This window comes from Pseudopodoces humilis, chromosome 10 (genome assembly GCF_049639895.1).
Source record: "Pseudopodoces humilis isolate 2021_Gansu_Grassland_sample_001 chromosome 10, ASM4963989v1, whole genome shotgun sequence".
In the NCBI taxonomy this organism is placed as follows: Eukaryota; Metazoa; Chordata; class Aves; order Passeriformes; family Paridae; genus Pseudopodoces; species Pseudopodoces humilis.
In genome coordinates this window covers 15577625-15594695 of record NC_142209.1, presented here as the reverse complement: position 1 = coordinate 15594695, position 17071 = coordinate 15577625, and the positions used below count along the sequence as shown (strand labels likewise).

Genomic DNA, 17071 nt, shown 5'->3' with positions numbered 1-17071 from the left:
CATGTTGTTTTAATTTTATGTCAAAGCAAAAGCGCAGCTCCACTGAGTCCCCAGCAAGCCAATGGCACTCTTCCTTGGCCTCTCACTCTCCTCCTGGCTCCTCTGGAAAGCGTCCTAGGAGGCACCCTCCCTTCTGTTTGGGTTGGAAGACCCCTTCCTTCCACTGTAATGGCCTCTGCAGCGTCTCATTTCTAGAGCACATCAGCAGCTCTGATGCACCACAATCACTTCTTGAACAATAACAAATTCTCAATGTTCACAATAAAAATGAAAATCCAAATCACAATGATGTTATGAACACACAGCCTAGCAACTACATCAGTACTGGCTGACTTTTCCTGTATTTTATTTCCTCAACACCTAGCTAAACTGTAGAAAAGCTTTTTTTAAAAGAGTATTCAAGAAAAGGATGTAAAGAAATGTAAACGATCATTGAAGAGGCATTCACCATCTGCCTTTTTCATGTAAACGGCTTCATGTATCTCATGTTACTGAACCAAAACTGCTCAGAACGGACATATCTCATCTATTGACAGTAAACAAGCTTTTACCCATCTGAACGCAACAACATGCACTTTATTATTCACACTTAGGAAAGCTGCCAGTTGTACTCCCTGTCCAGGAAGTCTGAATGTTTGCTTTTCTATCTCCATTTGCCAAATATAATTGGTTGCTATGTCAGTTTACTTTAAATCAGATCCCATAAAAAAGGGAGAAGTGGGGGAGGAGGGACGCTTTTAACTTCTCAGATTTTGGAACACTTTATCCTCTTAACTTGCAGCACCGCCTGAAGAAGGGAAGCGCACTTCCTAAGAGAATGCAGGGACGGATGTTTTCTTTAACACACTTTACAAGGTTTAATGGTCTCATTAATTAATCAGGCTTGTGCCTGTCTCTCCTAAACATACTCAATGATGCCTACTAAGACGTGTATTACATTGATACATATTTATATGGTTAAATGATGAAGAGTTTCTGCATTCATGCACACTGCAAGATTTTTGCTTCTTTACAAGACCCCTAGATAAATTAGGTTAATTGTGGCAAATGTCTGGTATTTCCCTTAGTTCTTGGTTCCTCTCCAACAGCTTTCATGCCCTTTAATTGACTAGAGAAAGGACCAAAAGTACTGAGTCTTTCTGTAGACAAGTCAGCTAAAAGTCCTCGTCTGTTGTTTTGATTATTAGCTTTCCCTGTCTCTTCTCTTACTACCCGTGTATCACAGGACATCTCTGTTCCATGTTGAATTGTTTCAGAAAATCTAGAATTTTCTAAAGCACAGCTGTGATGCTTTGGCAGAAATTTTTCATGACTGACATTAGCAAAAGCCCTACACAACAACACAACAATCCTTGCTCAATATCTGGAGATGAAATTCTACCTATTTTGTAGTTGCTTTCTGCTATCACTTGCTTGAGGTTTTAATGCTAATGGCCCATCAAGATGAATAAAAGAGCTCATTCATGTAACACTTTTTTTGTTAGCAGCAGAGACACACTGGTAAAAGTGTATCAGCAAATCTTACTTACAAAAGGATGGCCTTTTGCTGCATTGCACATAACACTACAGCAACAAAAATAACTTCACACATCCCAAGCTGCCATTCTCTACCAGCAGTAGCTTTTATCTGTGCTCTGACTATCAGCAAAACAGAGTTTTTAGAATGAACTCATATTTTCCAACCTTTTGTCTAAATCATGTGCTGGAAACCCAGTACTACTTACAACAAAAGATGAGATTTCAGAACACGATTCAGCAATGCATAAATTTTCTAATGGCAAAAGACAGGCATTCTGTAGATGAAATTATAGTTTTTTCTTCCCCTCCTCAAGTCAATAAAAGCCTGCAGCGAGCTCTAAAATGTTTCCACTGCAGCTGGATTATCTTGTTTGCCACAGCAGTTGTCCTCTAAGAGCCTGTGCCTGCCAGAGCCTTCGCTACACTCTGCTGCAAGTTATGCTTTGTAGATACAAAACACTATGCACAGAAAAATTACATGCACAGGAACATAGGTGCACTTTCACAATTCCTCGAAAATCTGAACCAGAAAACTTCCTTGGTAATTTTTATCATTTCTGTGATTCTCTAATCTGTTGAGTTAAAGTGTCCCCTTTCTTTCTTATATTCATTTATTACTTTTTCTCTGGCCTTTTTCTCCACTTATTTTCATCTCTGGAACACAAAGCCAGAGCAGCTGCCCTCTCCACTACCTGTATGTGGTCACCATGACTGATGTACTTAGCTAATATAATTCTTCTAATGGGACTGGTTTGAGTTCTACTGTTGCTGAAGGATTTATCATGTTGGCTTCCCAGTGTTCCTTGAGAAATGACACACAACACGTGTCAATAGATGGCTCTGTATGTGAATACAGATTGAACTTCCACAAATGCAGAACCAAAGTTATCAATTTAACAATTAGTTAAATTTTTTTTGTTTAATAAAGGTTACCAATACGGGAATTACTTAACTTCCCATTTACTCACTGAAATGGTGCTTACTCTTCTTCTACAATGTTTCAGTGCTTATATGAGACAGAATTATACAATTTATACATATTATCACAATCTTTAAATTTTCCATGTTTGCTTCAATTCCAAACAAGTATCATACACAGCTGATGCACTGAGAAGTATTAAACTGCTTATACAAAATTGTTGCACTGCCAATTGGAAAAAACACCATGGTTTTTATTTCCAAATTAACATAAGCTCCTAGGTCATAATATTTACAGAAGCTCTGACCCAACAGGGACGGATTCTCAGGCCTAAATAGCTTCCATGAGGTTTTAGATGTGAGAAAAAACCCTCCTGCAGTGGGCTACAGGCAAATTTCAGTGCTTCAGAGCTGCATAGGCTTGGAGTACTTGACCTCACATTTTTCCCACCTCCCAGATCTTGGTAGGGTCTCATGAGGTCACAAGTAGAACAACTGGGAGCCCAGAATACTCTGTGGATCCTAAGATACCCCATCATCCACAAGCAGACGAGGTTATATGCTGTAAATCAAGGCTCTATCAGTGTCCAGTCTTCATCTGGGGCATGCAACAGAAAGCTCCCCAAATGCCCTCTTCTTTCAATACAGTATTCCATTCCTGCTAATTTAGTTTAACATAGGAAAAAATTCTAAGGAGACACTGGAAAATTATCTGTGCATAGAGGCTGCAACAATTCAGACACATTCCTAAGTATTTGGTTGCACACAATTAAGATTACATGTGACTTCTAGCAATTGAAAATAGTAGTTGAAGAATGAAGAAATAAATAATTGTAGCAAAAATTCTATGTAATCAAGGCCCAAGAAAAAATTTCAAGTCTAGTTATACTCAGCCTATGTCTGTTTAGATAAAGCATTCTCATAACCAATTGGCCCACTTCTTGTACACATCAGCCTAATGTAGTAACTGCAAAAAAAAATTTAAAAAGTAGTATGGGAACCAAAAGGGATCCATTAACTGAAATATTAACTAAATTTGAAATATAGAGATGTTACTAATGATAATACACAGGTCAGAAATACTCAGTTTTACTCATGTCCCAGGTGAATTTTCAAGACTTATGTTTAAAATTATTTAAGCAAATTTTAAACCATAAAACATAACATCTCCCTCTAGGGAAGGGCGGGTATCACTCAGCTGATACGCAATAGGCTCATGGCATGAGCTGCTGGAAAACTCCTGAGTAAGAAGTGAGTGCAAGAAAATAAGATAAGCAGTGGTGGCTCCCTTGCCCTCCCTTGGCCGTACCTGTGCGTGAGTAGATGAACCAGAGTGCTCCAGTCAGCAGGGCTCCGATCACGAATGCCGCGAAGGCGATGCCCACCACAGTCAGGGTGTCCAGTCCATACAGCACAGCTGCTCAGGGAAACACACACAACACAGGCACTTCTTATTGTCAGAGACAAATACCATTTTACAAAAATTCACCCATAGTCTTTCAGGGAAGAGCTTTTTAAAATTTCATAGTTAACTAAGCACTGCTTTGAGAAACAGACTGGCAGATTTGCATCAAGGAAATGAAAGTGATGCTTTCAGAGTGGCTTCAGTCCAACCAACTGTTCCACATCACAAAGTAAAACTCCAGCTCAGCACACATAAATCTGGAAAATGTTGCAAAAATTAAGCATTTTCAGCTGGCTGTTAATAACTTGCTTTCAATTAAGTATTCATTTATCTTTAAAACCTGTTTTAAAAAGGCTGAGATGTTTGGCAAAAATGTTTTTCATTTAAATAGCCTAACATTCAAGCAAACTTTCCCCTATATCTCCTCAAGCTCAGTCTGAAATCTAGGTGGAGAACGGAACTGATGTTAAGAGGAAAGAGATGCCAGCAAAAAGTCAGTGAAAACATAAATAGAAACAATTGTTTTTTACATTTGGCAACACTTTCAATAACTGAAATTAATTCCAGATCACAAAAATAGAAGCACATACACACGTAAATCACTTTCTAGGGGAGAGGCCCTTTTGTAGGACCATTTCAAGGCTAACAGCATTTGGATCCTGGATGTATTGTCCCCCACTGCTAATAATCCAAACAGAAAAATTTTTGGCCTCTGTGTTTTTCTTTTTGGTAATTAAAAATACTTTAAAAAGAAATAATAATTTGGCTATCTTTTGGGAAAATTTCTTCTTTAAAAACTGATTTCTCATTTTAGTATTTTTAATATCTCCCAGTGCAGAAAATCACTTAGGCCAATGAATAACATTTTATTGACTATGCTGGAAATGAGCTGACTGGATCTTAGTAGTATCCTTCAGTGGAATTTCAGTTCTCAGAACACAACCAACACCCTCACTTTACACATCCTGCATCCAGCAGATGTCCCTAAAGACATCCCTCATCCTGTTTTTACAAAAGTCTTCTCCAGCAGCTCCTGCTGGGAAGGATCTTCAGGACCCATTTCTGGGTGCTTGTGACCTATTTTGCATATACAACACCTGACAGATAGTGTCTTAGAAGGTTTCCCTTTCATTTTTTCTATGAGAATGTTTCTGCTTCCTTTGGCTACTTCTAGTCATTCAAATGCAAACACAAAAGACTAAACTCAACTGGTTTTTTCCACCAGACACCAGTCAGTGTCCTCTCCTCTTAGGAGGAAACACAGTGGAGAGAAGAAAGTTGCATGAAGAAGTGGCAGAAGCGTAACTGCTCTCTGCCTTTGCTTTTTTGAACAAATTTAGTCTTGAAGACACAGAGACAGGAGCAGAAAAAGGCCCTTCTTCACTTCCTCTTTAAATCTCCCTATTCTCCATTCATTCTTGCTTTTGTCTGTACATCATCTGCACCTTCCTGTTATTTTCATTCTAGTGCTGCTTCTCTCCTTTTCTGGGTCATTAATCAACCCTAATTCACTACACCAAGATAACATTAAAACCAAAGAAATTAATCCATATCAAGGCAGAGATCTCAACTAAGCATGGCCTATAAGTGCTGGTGATGGAGCACCTGGGTTGTGGTTCAGGACAGGATTGAGGCTGAAACAGGACACAGGTAGGGCACAGAATCTCTGAGGGATGGCATTACTGCTCTAACACTGGTGTTGGGAAGCAGTGGCCTCAGCAGAGAGGGGGAGGTAACACACACACCAGCACATGAACTTGCTGAGGCTCTCTGTGGTGTTTCCCCAAACCTCATTTTCACATGAACAAAAGGTCACAGTTCTCCTCTGAACACTGATGGATACCTCTCAATCAACAATATGGTCAGAATTCTGTTCTGTCTGAATTAAACATGCACATGCTCAGAAAGTTTGAAGAGAATTTTTTAATTTATCTAATGCTTTGTAGACAAACATTTAAAATTAAGAGGTTGTTTTAAGAGTTACTCACGTGGCTGTCTCACGTTTGGCTTTGGAAGGGAGGGATCTAATTTAAAACAAAGAAAATTCACAAAACATTAATCAGATAGAGTACCACATGCAGCCAAAAACTATGCAGGTTCTGATCTGCCAGAAAGACATTAACTATAATTTTTACAAACCATGAATTTCAGAAAAGACAGACCACATTCAGTAATCTCACTCATCTCAGAAAAATTCTGCTCATATATTTATTCCTCAAGGGACTCTATCTAGAGTACAGTTCATGTGCTGTATATTTTGCTGGCAAATACACTGCAACCTTTCCCAAATCAGATGCCATCAGGCATGACCCACAGTAACTGCGGTTACCCCTATGTGGAACTCTTCAAAGTTCACAGATAGTGAAGGAACAAAGATGGTGTTAAGGTGATTGCATTCATCTGACCACTTACTAGTCATAAATTTGAGATACCAGCACACTAAATCACACACACACAAGCAAGCACTCACTAATGAACAGTGAGTTTCATAGCACAATACATACTGCTTTGTCCAATTTTCATGAATATGTGTTGATTCACCCATTTTCCTTAGTTCTACATGGTATTCTGTCTTGGAAGTTGTGTGGGGGTTTTTTTTTGGGGGGGGGTTTAAAAAAATTATTATTATATATAAGAAATAAAAGATCAAAGGTATTGTTCAAAGATCAAAGGTATTATTCTAGGCAAGAATACAAAATATCATCATCCTAGTGATGAAGATATCACTATGTAACAGAAAGAGACAAGTAAACAAATGTTTAAAAAATGAAGAATTTCCCCTCCTTTTTCTTAATTGGCCTCTCTTATCTTTCTCCAAGAATGCCACCTCAAGGAGAAGAGCTAGAGATTCTGGCTTCAGAACAGGGACCTGTTTGGTTAGCTGCAGTTTGATTCTGGATTGCCCAGCAACTCAGGGATTTCATTTATATTCTGGCATATCTGAGTGTGATCAGTGCAACAGATGTAAAAGGATTTGATAAGACTGTGTTTCAATACTTGTTTTTGTATCTTTAGTAACTGGAAAAATAGTTTAATTAATGTCCATGCAAACATAACAACTCAAAAACACTGAAAACAAATATACTAATTTATTTAAAGTGTTCTAAAATAAGACTATGCTTCTAACTTCTAAAACCCAGATGGCAGCACCAAATTTCCAGCAATATCCCTTAGACCTTTAGGCCGTGAGACAACTGTGCCTAAAAAGTCTAAAAAATAATTTTATTCTTAAACTGTGTTATTGTGTCTTGTTCTAACATGTGAGTATCCCTTGCAGATCACTTCTGGTAGATGATAGGAAGCAGGTGGAACAGTAGTAAGAAACAGGTGAGGACATAGAGGGGTGTGTGGGCATAAACAATCTGAAAAGTTATCAAGTGCACATAACAGCAACAGTATAACTGAATGTAAGATCTGGGAGGAGGGCTGGACTGAAACCAAGGAGCACTGAAAAGTACAAACATGGGTAAGGGCACTATCAGATTGTCCAAACACTCCACTGGCATATCCCAAGTGCCAAGAAAATGCCTTCTGAGCTGAGGGGAAAATGAATTTTCCATGCTATTTCTATCACTGGCTTCTCTACAGAGAATATGAAATCAGCTAATGATAAACTGTGTAGGTCATTATCAATTCTCCTCAATCATCCAGCTCTTACATGTATTTTATTGCAATTTGCTCAGAGCAACTCAGAAGCAGCGAGAATCATGAAGGTCTGCAAAAAACATCTAATTCAAAAACAAGTGCTGCCAGCCTTTAGAATGATCATATTCTCTACTTTCGTAGAACAGAGGCACTTGTTAGCTACCCTTTTGACCTTCTCTCTATGACCTGTCTCTTTTTGCTGTAGAAATAATAATCTGAAGTTTCCACACTTATCAAAAATCTGAACAACACTGGTAGATTATTTCAACAGATGTTTTCTAGATATTTCCTACATTATTTTCATATTTCCTAGCATATAAATGGCCATCCATGCGCCTTTCATGGGAGTAGGGGAGAGCACGGGGAAATGCAGGAATGAAAAGGGAATGTATGTGGCATGGAGTTAGGTTTTAAACACTTCCATTGTGATCTACTGCAAATTCTCATTTAGATACAGTATTGTAATTTTTAATACAGGCACTGACAGTTATAAGCTTGTCTGAAGAAAAAACCCACCTTTGCAATGACCAGTTTGTTCTGACTTTTGAAATGTCAAGCACATGACTTTCGCATGTGGCTTGATGAGGAGAATCAGGGGCAGTACCTCACATAGAGTGGTTTGCTATAGTGAAAGCTGGTTCTGTTCACATCAAAGAAAACAAAGTACACTACCTCTGAGAGGTAAATTCTCCTGTTCAATAATGTAATATAATTTCTTCTCCAAATCTTAGGTTCATGTATTGGCCAGCAATGGCATTTGGCTTTAGGAAAGGGGTTTTCATTCACTGCGGAACAACTGCATACCAGCAAAGCTACATTGTTAATGTGCCACTTTGTACTGTGTCTGAAAGCTGGGATATGCTGGGGAGATTTCCACCAAGCGTCCTCCCACAATTATACTAAATCACCCACAATGCAACAAAATACTCTATCACACTGTTGTCCTGTAACTAATCTTTATAAATTTAGCTTGTCTTTGCACACTGAGAGCTTGTGCCTCTGACAAAGACAACATTCTGAGTGGAGCCCGAGATGGGAGCTGCGCACAATGCTCCACACATCATAAGGACAAGAGAGCTGAAGTACCAGTCTGTTTATTGAAAGCCGAATTTCAGTTGCGGGATTTACTCATTCCCAATAGAAAACCTACTGAAATAATATGAGAGCTGAGCAAAATGGAAGTCCAGAGTCAGGCCCAAAGCAGTTTTAATTGTAACAGTGACAGATCAAATACTTGACTTCAATTCATAGTGGATTTGATCTGTATTAGCAATTTTGTTAAAAACCCTCCAAACTAAATATGAGCTGACTTGCAGAGTTAGATAGAAACAGTTGCTGCCTATGTCCCCTAGCAATGCCATATTTGAACTTTAAATTGTTCAAAGACTAACAGCATGCACTGTAAAACAGAGGTTAAAGGACTCCTGATCCCCATCCTTTTGATGCTCCCTGAAAAGCATTCCAGAGGTCAAACAGCCTTTGGACACCATTGGAAGATTTTGATGCATATGGGAAGTCACTGAAACTTCTTATGAAACTTCAGTGCAAATACAAAAATAAAAGATAAATGCACATATTTTCTTCTAGGACTGCACCAAAACGTGACTGATGCTGTTGTCAGAGTGATCTACTAAGAAAAACTTTCAAATTAAATGAAACTGTGAGAACAATTCTTACTTCCCATCACTCACAGGGCACATTATTAAACTAGAATAAGGTCTCATCATGCTATTTGGCATTATATCATAATGCACTTCAGCCTCTCCAACTTCTTCAACCAGTTACTAACCACACTATTTTTTTTTCCCAAGAAAGATGACATAATCAATTAAGTCACACAAAAGAGGAGCCCCTTTGTGCATACTATCCTTTCCTCTTCATAGTTTTTAAGAATCCAGTGAGTCTCCAGGGGCTACCTCATTGCCTTACAAACTTATCAGGCTTTAACATCCTCAATACTTTGCAATTCCATTGTTATTATTCATAAATTTATATTTACAAGCGCAATAAAAAAGGACACAGCAGGGAGCAGAATAATGCCTTTGATCTCCCGGCAACAAGAAATTGATCCAAGTGCTACTGCTACATTCATACTTCCAAAACCCATGTACTGACTGCTTTGAGTATTCCTCTCTCAATGCTCAGCAAACCCACATGTCCAGAGAACAATAACAGCGGTTAAAAAATGGCTACGACTTGGGGCCTGATGACTGCTGCCAGGGAAATGTTCTAACAAGTGACATCTTACAGACACAGTACCACCACAACATTGTACAATATCACATACTCTAGTACTCCCTCATTTCAAGTGGCTGTATGTTACATGGTATTATATATATATATATACATATATATATATACATAGCATTAGTAAACAAGTCAAGCTCATTTTTATACCTTCTTGTTTTCCTTCATGTGTTATTACAACAAGGGGCTTGGTGAAGGTTTTCTTGTTGTGCATCATGGCCAAGATCATATCCACATTGAGAGAGGTGCAAGCTTCATCAGGAGGAATGCACTGTAGTGCAAAGAACAGAGTGTGAGGTCAGTGACTTGCCTCATAACCAGTTTTATCCTACACAATTTACCAAAAAATGAGAACCTCCAAACAACCTTCTCTAGTAGCAATCAGATTACAATATTATCCAATATGGTGCACATCTTCGGGAATTAAAGCTAATATTGTTTGTGCTTTGGATATGCACAGAAAACTTGAACCCCTTGTGCAATAAAAAGCAATTTCTATTTGTAGCCACCTAATGAAATTTAAAGAATTGCAAATTGTAGTCAAAATGTACAGTATAAAAAGTCTTATCTATTAAAATCTTAAGCCTAGAGATATGTTCATTAGACAATTCCACAGAAAACTATTTATTAACTTCACAGTTCAGATGAAAAAAACACATTGTTTTCATCTAAATCAGACGTTTTGATAAATTTAATTAATTACTGACCTTTGGCAGTCCTTGAGTATCTTTGTCTTTATTTGTACACAAAGTCAACTCGCAGTGAAGAAAGAGCAGTGAGATGTTGAACATTGGTTTGAACACAAAGCTAAATCTTTTTCTGTCCCTCTGTGTGTGTGGTATTGGAAAGTTCTCTTTCTCAATACTGTAGAATTTAACAGATTCATCTTTAGGACAAATGTTTTCTATAATGGTATAGTCAGACATTCTATCTGGATTTGAAAACGGGGAAACAAAGCACGTTTGAATAGCAAAGCCCAACGATCTCTCAGCTTTAGTCACAGACACCTGCATTAAAGAAAGAGACAGCAAGAGCTCAGAAATGACATTTTTAGTTCACATTTCATTAATATTTTCAACTATTTTTCAAGCAGTTTTCCAGTGCCATTTCCATTCTGAAATATTTTGAAGGCTAAATGTAAGGGTAAACTGTCAAACAGAGAGATGGAAAATCTGTGCTTTCAAAACCAGCAGCTGTTTAATAGCACAACCACACATAAATACAGCAATCCCTTATTGTTCTGAAAGCAGATGAACCTCCCCCCCCAAGATAAGACACACAGTTAATGTCTGTGTCTGCCACCTGAGATGGCACTGCCTCCCTTGGACACACTAGCTATAACAGAGCTGTATGAAAATCAGTCACTAATTCCATGGTTTTGTATCTGTTCAAAATGATAATGAAAATAGAAAAAAATAAAAGAAAAGCAACAGACACAACAGAGAATCCACCCCCAGCCAAGACAGGAATGCAAAGGCAGAGAGGAGGTCGTGGTCTGACATGTGGGTGGCATTCCTGGACTGGAGGGGGTGAGGGAGCCTCCTAAAAAGCCGTAATTTCTTGTGAAAGGATCCTTTTAGCTTATTGTAAATTTGAAATTCATATTCTTTTATGAAAAATAATTAAGACTGAAAGCTTCCAATGCTCTGATGTTGCTCAGCTGGATTGGAATGCAGACAATAAATGCTACAGAATAATTAGAAGAAAAAAATAAATGGAATTTGTAACAAATGAGGCATGTTGCTCTTAATAAACAACAGAAGCATTTGTCTAACCATCAACAGTGCCTAATGAAACTGTTCCACAAGAAATCTTCTTAGAAGAAATGCGCCTTATATGCATACTTAATCCATATGTGCTGCATGTATCTTTAAGGAAGAGCCTGCAGTAATTTCTGGATGCTAGGAGTTTTGCAGTGAATAAAAGCATTTCTCCTTTTTTCTCTCCTTTGTATGAGCAGCAATCAAATTAGAGATGAAGGGATGTGCTGAAGCATCTAAGTAAGAAATGCTATGTTCTAAATAGAACAGAAATAAAGACGGATGAACAAAAGTCAGCCACAGATACTGACAGGAAACAAGCTGATGGTGTAAACTAATTAAAAAAGAGATTATGGAAAGTAGGACAGGCATACTACAGTTAATTAAATAAAAGGATGAATGATATCTCAAGCAATGAAAAGAACCAAAAGAGGAAGGTGGAAGACCAAAATATGGTATGAAAATGACAGCAGAGAAGAAAGGAAAAAACCCCAGAATACAAAGATTTAAACACACACACAAAAAAACCCTTTCCAAGCAAGGAAAAAGGAGATAAAGAATTTTTACCAAGCATGTATTTATCAAAAACCAAAAATATTTTTCTTAGTAACAAATGCAAAATAGTAACAAAAAAGGGGAAAAAAATCTTTTTCGTCTTAAAAAAATGGAGTCACGGAAGTTCAAAACTGGTATATTTTCCACTGTGCAAGAAAGAAAAACAGAAAAAAAAGGCTTTTGCCAGGACAGGTGATGAAGAAATCAGAACATCTGTCTGAATAAAAAGCTCCAGTGGGCTCAGTCGGGGGATTCATCCCGTATCAACGAAGAAAGCGGATGGTTTTAAGCGTTCGTTATAAAAATATTCTTAACTGAGTGTGACAGACTTTATTTTTGCTTTAGCTGTCTTAAGTACTTTCCACTGGGTAGAGAACAAAGAAATGACAAAGCAGACTGAAATCCTGAAGAAAACTGCACCAAATGGGTCACTGTGCTTATCATGTGTAACACGGGCTCCCAAAGAGGAGCTGCCTTGGGCAAGAGACACGGCACAGCACTGCTGCTTTGTCCTGGTCTTACAACCCCACAGCTCACACCCTGTGATTGACTTGCCTAGAAATCAGCAATACTTCTTCATTGCTAAAGCTGCATTTATTAATGTCTACCACTATTTGAAAATCCAAAATTCTATTCACACAGCTATCTTTAAAAACACTGACTGTGTTGGTGTGAAATTCCACAGATTTCATAAGCAACTCAGCAACATGCAGAAATATCACCATGTACAAAATGCACCTGAAGTCAAGGGTACCTGGCTGTTGATTTTGTTTCAGTATTATTTATGTAAATCTGCTAGATCTCTTATGTGGTAGCATTTAAAAGGATAATAACTGATGTTTTAAAGCAGATTAGGGAGAGACCAGAATCTGCATTAACTGTGTAACCTGAGAACAGTAGCATATGAAAGAGACACATCTGTAATAATTTTTTTGCATGTCTACATCTTTCAGATGAGGTTCAGACATACAATAAAATGAACCCATCAAGACATGCCAGTTCAGAGCATGAGCTCAGAAACCACCTTTAATTTTGGTATAGAAAAGATTTAGCAAGAATCACCAATTTATCTTGAAAGTTAAATTCATCCATTTTGCAAGAATCCTTTGCATTTTTACCCAAAAAATATTGTCCTACCTCTTGACCCACAGTTTCTGTTCTCTGCAGTCACCACAGTGGCCTGAACCAAATGCCAAACAAAATCTTTCAACTGACAAGAACAGATTTGGCTCAGCTGCACAGCCTTGCAAAACCCTTCTGTTTGTTTGAAGTCTTTTTCAGGTTGTTACCTCTACATATACTGGCCCATTCTTGGCAACAGAGAAGAGTCCTTGGGAGGGAGCAAGGAACAAATCTGTTTTGTACAGCTCCATGTTGAAGGTCACATTGGTGATGTGTGGCTCAGGAGGCCAGAAAATGCCTCTGTCATCCTCTGGCTGTTGCAGTGTGCAATTAAACTAAAATGAGAATAAACATACAGTAACATCACGAGTCAGGAGTGGTAGGACAAATTTGTTATGTACAATACAGGCCCACCCATGTTACATCTACTTAGTGCAAATCTTCAACAGGGTCATAAGAAACCAGAGTGAAAAGAAATGTGTTAAAAGACAAACGAATTTCTAGACAATTAACGTAATTTATGTGAAATGCCTATTACAATAGGCATTTCTTCATTGTCAGGTGCAAAACCGAGGGTAACATACCGCTATTTCAGGCCAGCTTGAGAAAGCCACCTCTCCCTCATCAGCATCCCCTGGAAATCCATTATCACCTGATTCCATGTCATCATCTTCAAAGCCGCTGCCTTCAGCTGGTGCTGACAGCTGAATGACAATCTGCACAGAGAGGGATTGCAAACAAATTAAATTAGGTGATAACAGAGCACTCTCGTGGTTATTATTTTCTGCTCTCTTCAGAACAATGCAAAGGCCACAAGAAGAGCCCCAGCTAAGCTTGTCTGTGAAAGCTTGTCTTCAACAGCCTTGTGCTGAGCATGTAGGATATGTAGCTTATATTTAATGGAGTCCCGAGATGTTTTCCAGAATTCAGAGCCAGTGAAGAAAGACACCAGTCTGGGTGTTGGTGTCTGAATGAACAGCCCAGCATTTCTGTTCTATTTCTATAGCCAACACTGAAAAAATAAATGGCTTTCTAAAGTCATATTTTGCTACTTGCAGTTCTCCTTAGTGCACTCATATAAATCACTAAAAATTCTAGGGTCACTAAAGGATTTTCTCTTCTGTCATTAGCAAATTTTTTTCAGACATGTACACCCAAACCCATGATATTCTTTCTTCATTTCCCCCCACTTTTTTTTTTCCACTGAATTTCCTCCCCTTTTTTTTTCATCCTTTTCACATGTCTTCATTTCTTCACCTGGGAATTTATGTTTTTGTTTTCCAGTGCAGAAGCATTCTGCCTCTTTATGCTTGCAGCTTCTCAGCTAGTTCCCTCCCTCCCAGGTCATCAACTTTGTTTTCTTAGACTTACAGCAACTAGTAAAAAGTGACATACACACACCCTTTAACAGTCCACTGCAGGGTATCTGTTTTTTAGGAGAAATGCTCCCAAATTCTGAACAATCCCATACATAATTTGGAGTTCAAGTGTATAGCCAACACTATTAAAAGACATGATGGAGAAACGAGAGTAGGTAAATAACCACTTTACTTTGGGCCATAATAGAATACAGGGTCCATGAAAATGTTCAGCTCCAGACCCGTGCTGTTCTGTCATTTGCCGGCGATTCTATCTTGGTTTGGACTGTTTCTAAAGTTAGGTGCTACTGACTCCCCAGAAAAAGAACAGTTTTAACCAGGCAAGGTCAGATCAGATTGCCTGAGCTGTGTTTGGGTTGGACCACAGGCCTTCCATCATTTGCCAAAGTTACTTCTATGTACTGGAAAGCTCAGCAAGAGAAACATGTCATTACTTTTGAACCCAGAATATCTGTATTGTACTCTGGGTCATAAACTGAGCCAATCTGGAAGCAGTTGCTTCCAACCTAACTGGGCTCCTTTGCATCATCACTCATATACTAGTACTCAAGGGTCCCTTTGTTACATATAGCAACTGCTAAAAAATATAAATTCAAATTCTACAAGAAAAGTATGCAAAAATAATGTAATTTCATCACATTTTAGAAACCTTTTTTCACACACAATAAATTTCACTTAACTCAGGATACAAATTAAAAGGTATTGCTTTGTCCAAGTACAAAACTTCATTCCTGCTTCTCTTTAACAGCAGTGTTACTGCTTATGTACGGATGATCAAAGCTGCACAGGGAACGCCAGTGCAACTTCTCCCAGTCTGGTACAGATGGTGCCCAAAGGGTTGCCACGTTGTCAAATGTATTTAACTCCTCTGTTTTCCTTTGGGATGCCATCTGACCACACAGGAACACACTGAAGGTGCAGCCTTAATACCTCCTTGAGTACAGGTACCATGGCTGCAACTAGGTTTGAGTTAGGCAGGAAAGGATCAGGATGCCTCCTTTTTGCCAGGACCAAAGCTAACTACAGTGGCTTCCTACAGTGTGCCATACAGAAGGTGGATCCTCTTTGTAGAATACTCACAGAGTTAAAATAAACAATCTTGTTCAAGATATAAGCTGTCCGAGTCCCACATTTGTTGAGTGAAGATTCCAAGATGAAGTGGGTCCCATTCATCCTGGCCTTGCAGGAGTGGTCCAGCAGCGAGAGCTCTGTGCGGGTGTAGCCGCCAGCCTGAAACAAAGGCGCTTTGTGAGGGGCTGAAGCACAATTGTGCTCAGCTCCTGCTGAAGTGCAGTTCAGTCACTGCTCGTGACTGCTGACAGGATGAAGTGAAGTTCATTGTACTGACATCCAGGGAAGGTCACTCTCAAAATGCTGTTACACATGGCAGACAAGGAATAAACGTAACATGGAAAAAAAGGAAACAACAGGTTCATTATTAATCTGTCAATTAATAATGCTGGCTCTGTTTGGTCTGAAATGAGCTAAAATGCTGTGTGTTTCAGGCTCTTTTCCACAATACAAATGGACACAAGCAACCTGTCAGCTGGAAAATGGTAAAGATAGATCTTTAGATCTATTTACATTGCTACCAAAAGCAGGTTCTCTGTACTTTGTACTTTGGAAATTCAAAATGCAGACTGACGGCTGAGTACAGTAATTTTTTGACAGAACCAACTTTTGTGAACACCTTCAATCAGAAATCCCTCTAAAAGCCACCAGATTGCTGGGAAGAGAAAACATAATTCTGAGTTATGGCAAAGAACATCTACAGTATCGTTTCCTCACCAAACTGTTTCGGGGGATTTGTGTGGTGATGGCTGTAGGACATTGAATGTTTATTTTTTCAATCAAAATGCAAATAAATGATCTGCCCAAAAAAGCCTCCCCAGTTTTGAGAATAAGATATCACACCAACCTGTAGAGAATCTTTTTCTACAGCTACTGTCATAACTTTGTCATCACACTTTATTGACAGGGCCATATCAGCACTGCCCTGAACTTCTTCAGGTTCTTTATGTTTTGAGAGGGAATGCCCAAAGTCATGATTTATTAATGTATCTACTGAATGCCTGGATGGGAAGATTTCTTCTCCCACTGTGTCATGTCTTCCTCTGTTAATGTGAAATGGAAAAGTCAGGCCATCAGTATTCTTTGGAGGTGGCAGTGGGTTAGCACCAAGCAATTCTGTCAGCTCTGGAGGAAGGGAATGGTCTTCTTCATCATTCATCTCTTCTAAAAAAAAAAAACCAACAAAAAAAAAAAACAACCAAAAAAACAACAACAAATCCACATTAGTTTATCAGATATTTTTCCTAAAAAGTATCCACAGCTAATAATTTACATACAAAAAAAAAAATAAATATTATCCATAAAGGGAGCTCCTGAATGACATTAAAAGCAGCATCTTTGTGCTTTTCAGGTAAATTCCTATAACTGTTTAGTTGCTATTGAGGCATCTAATCTTGGTATACTTAGTCCCTGTCAGAAATCTCTCTCACCAAGAGCTGAAAATAGACTTC

General features: G+C 38.5%; 1 protein-coding gene across 2 annotated transcripts in view; it reads right to left on the bottom strand.

Annotated features, from left to right (window-relative positions):
• The window catches only part of TGFBR3 (transforming growth factor beta receptor 3), a 115451-nt gene that overhangs the window by 6404 nt on the left and 91976 nt on the right, over nt 1–17071 (bottom strand). Inside the window, exons 9-16 of one of the 2 annotated variants that reach the window (XM_088060404.1) lie at nt 16468–16781; nt 15630–15779; nt 13755–13886; nt 13338–13505; nt 10441–10740; nt 9884–10004; nt 5830–5865; nt 3746–3853 (exon numbers count right to left, since the gene is read on the bottom strand). In XM_088060404.1, coding sequence (XP_087916530.1) covers nt 3746–3853; nt 5830–5865; nt 9884–10004; nt 10441–10740; nt 13338–13505; nt 13755–13886; nt 15630–15779; nt 16468–16781 — 1329 coding nt within the window. Of the gene's footprint in view, nt 1–3745; nt 3854–5829; nt 5866–9883; nt 10005–10440; nt 10741–13337; nt 13506–13754; nt 13887–15629; nt 15780–16467; nt 16785–17071 lie in introns of both variants that reach the window. The other variant, XM_005520983.3, reaches the window with a different exon arrangement.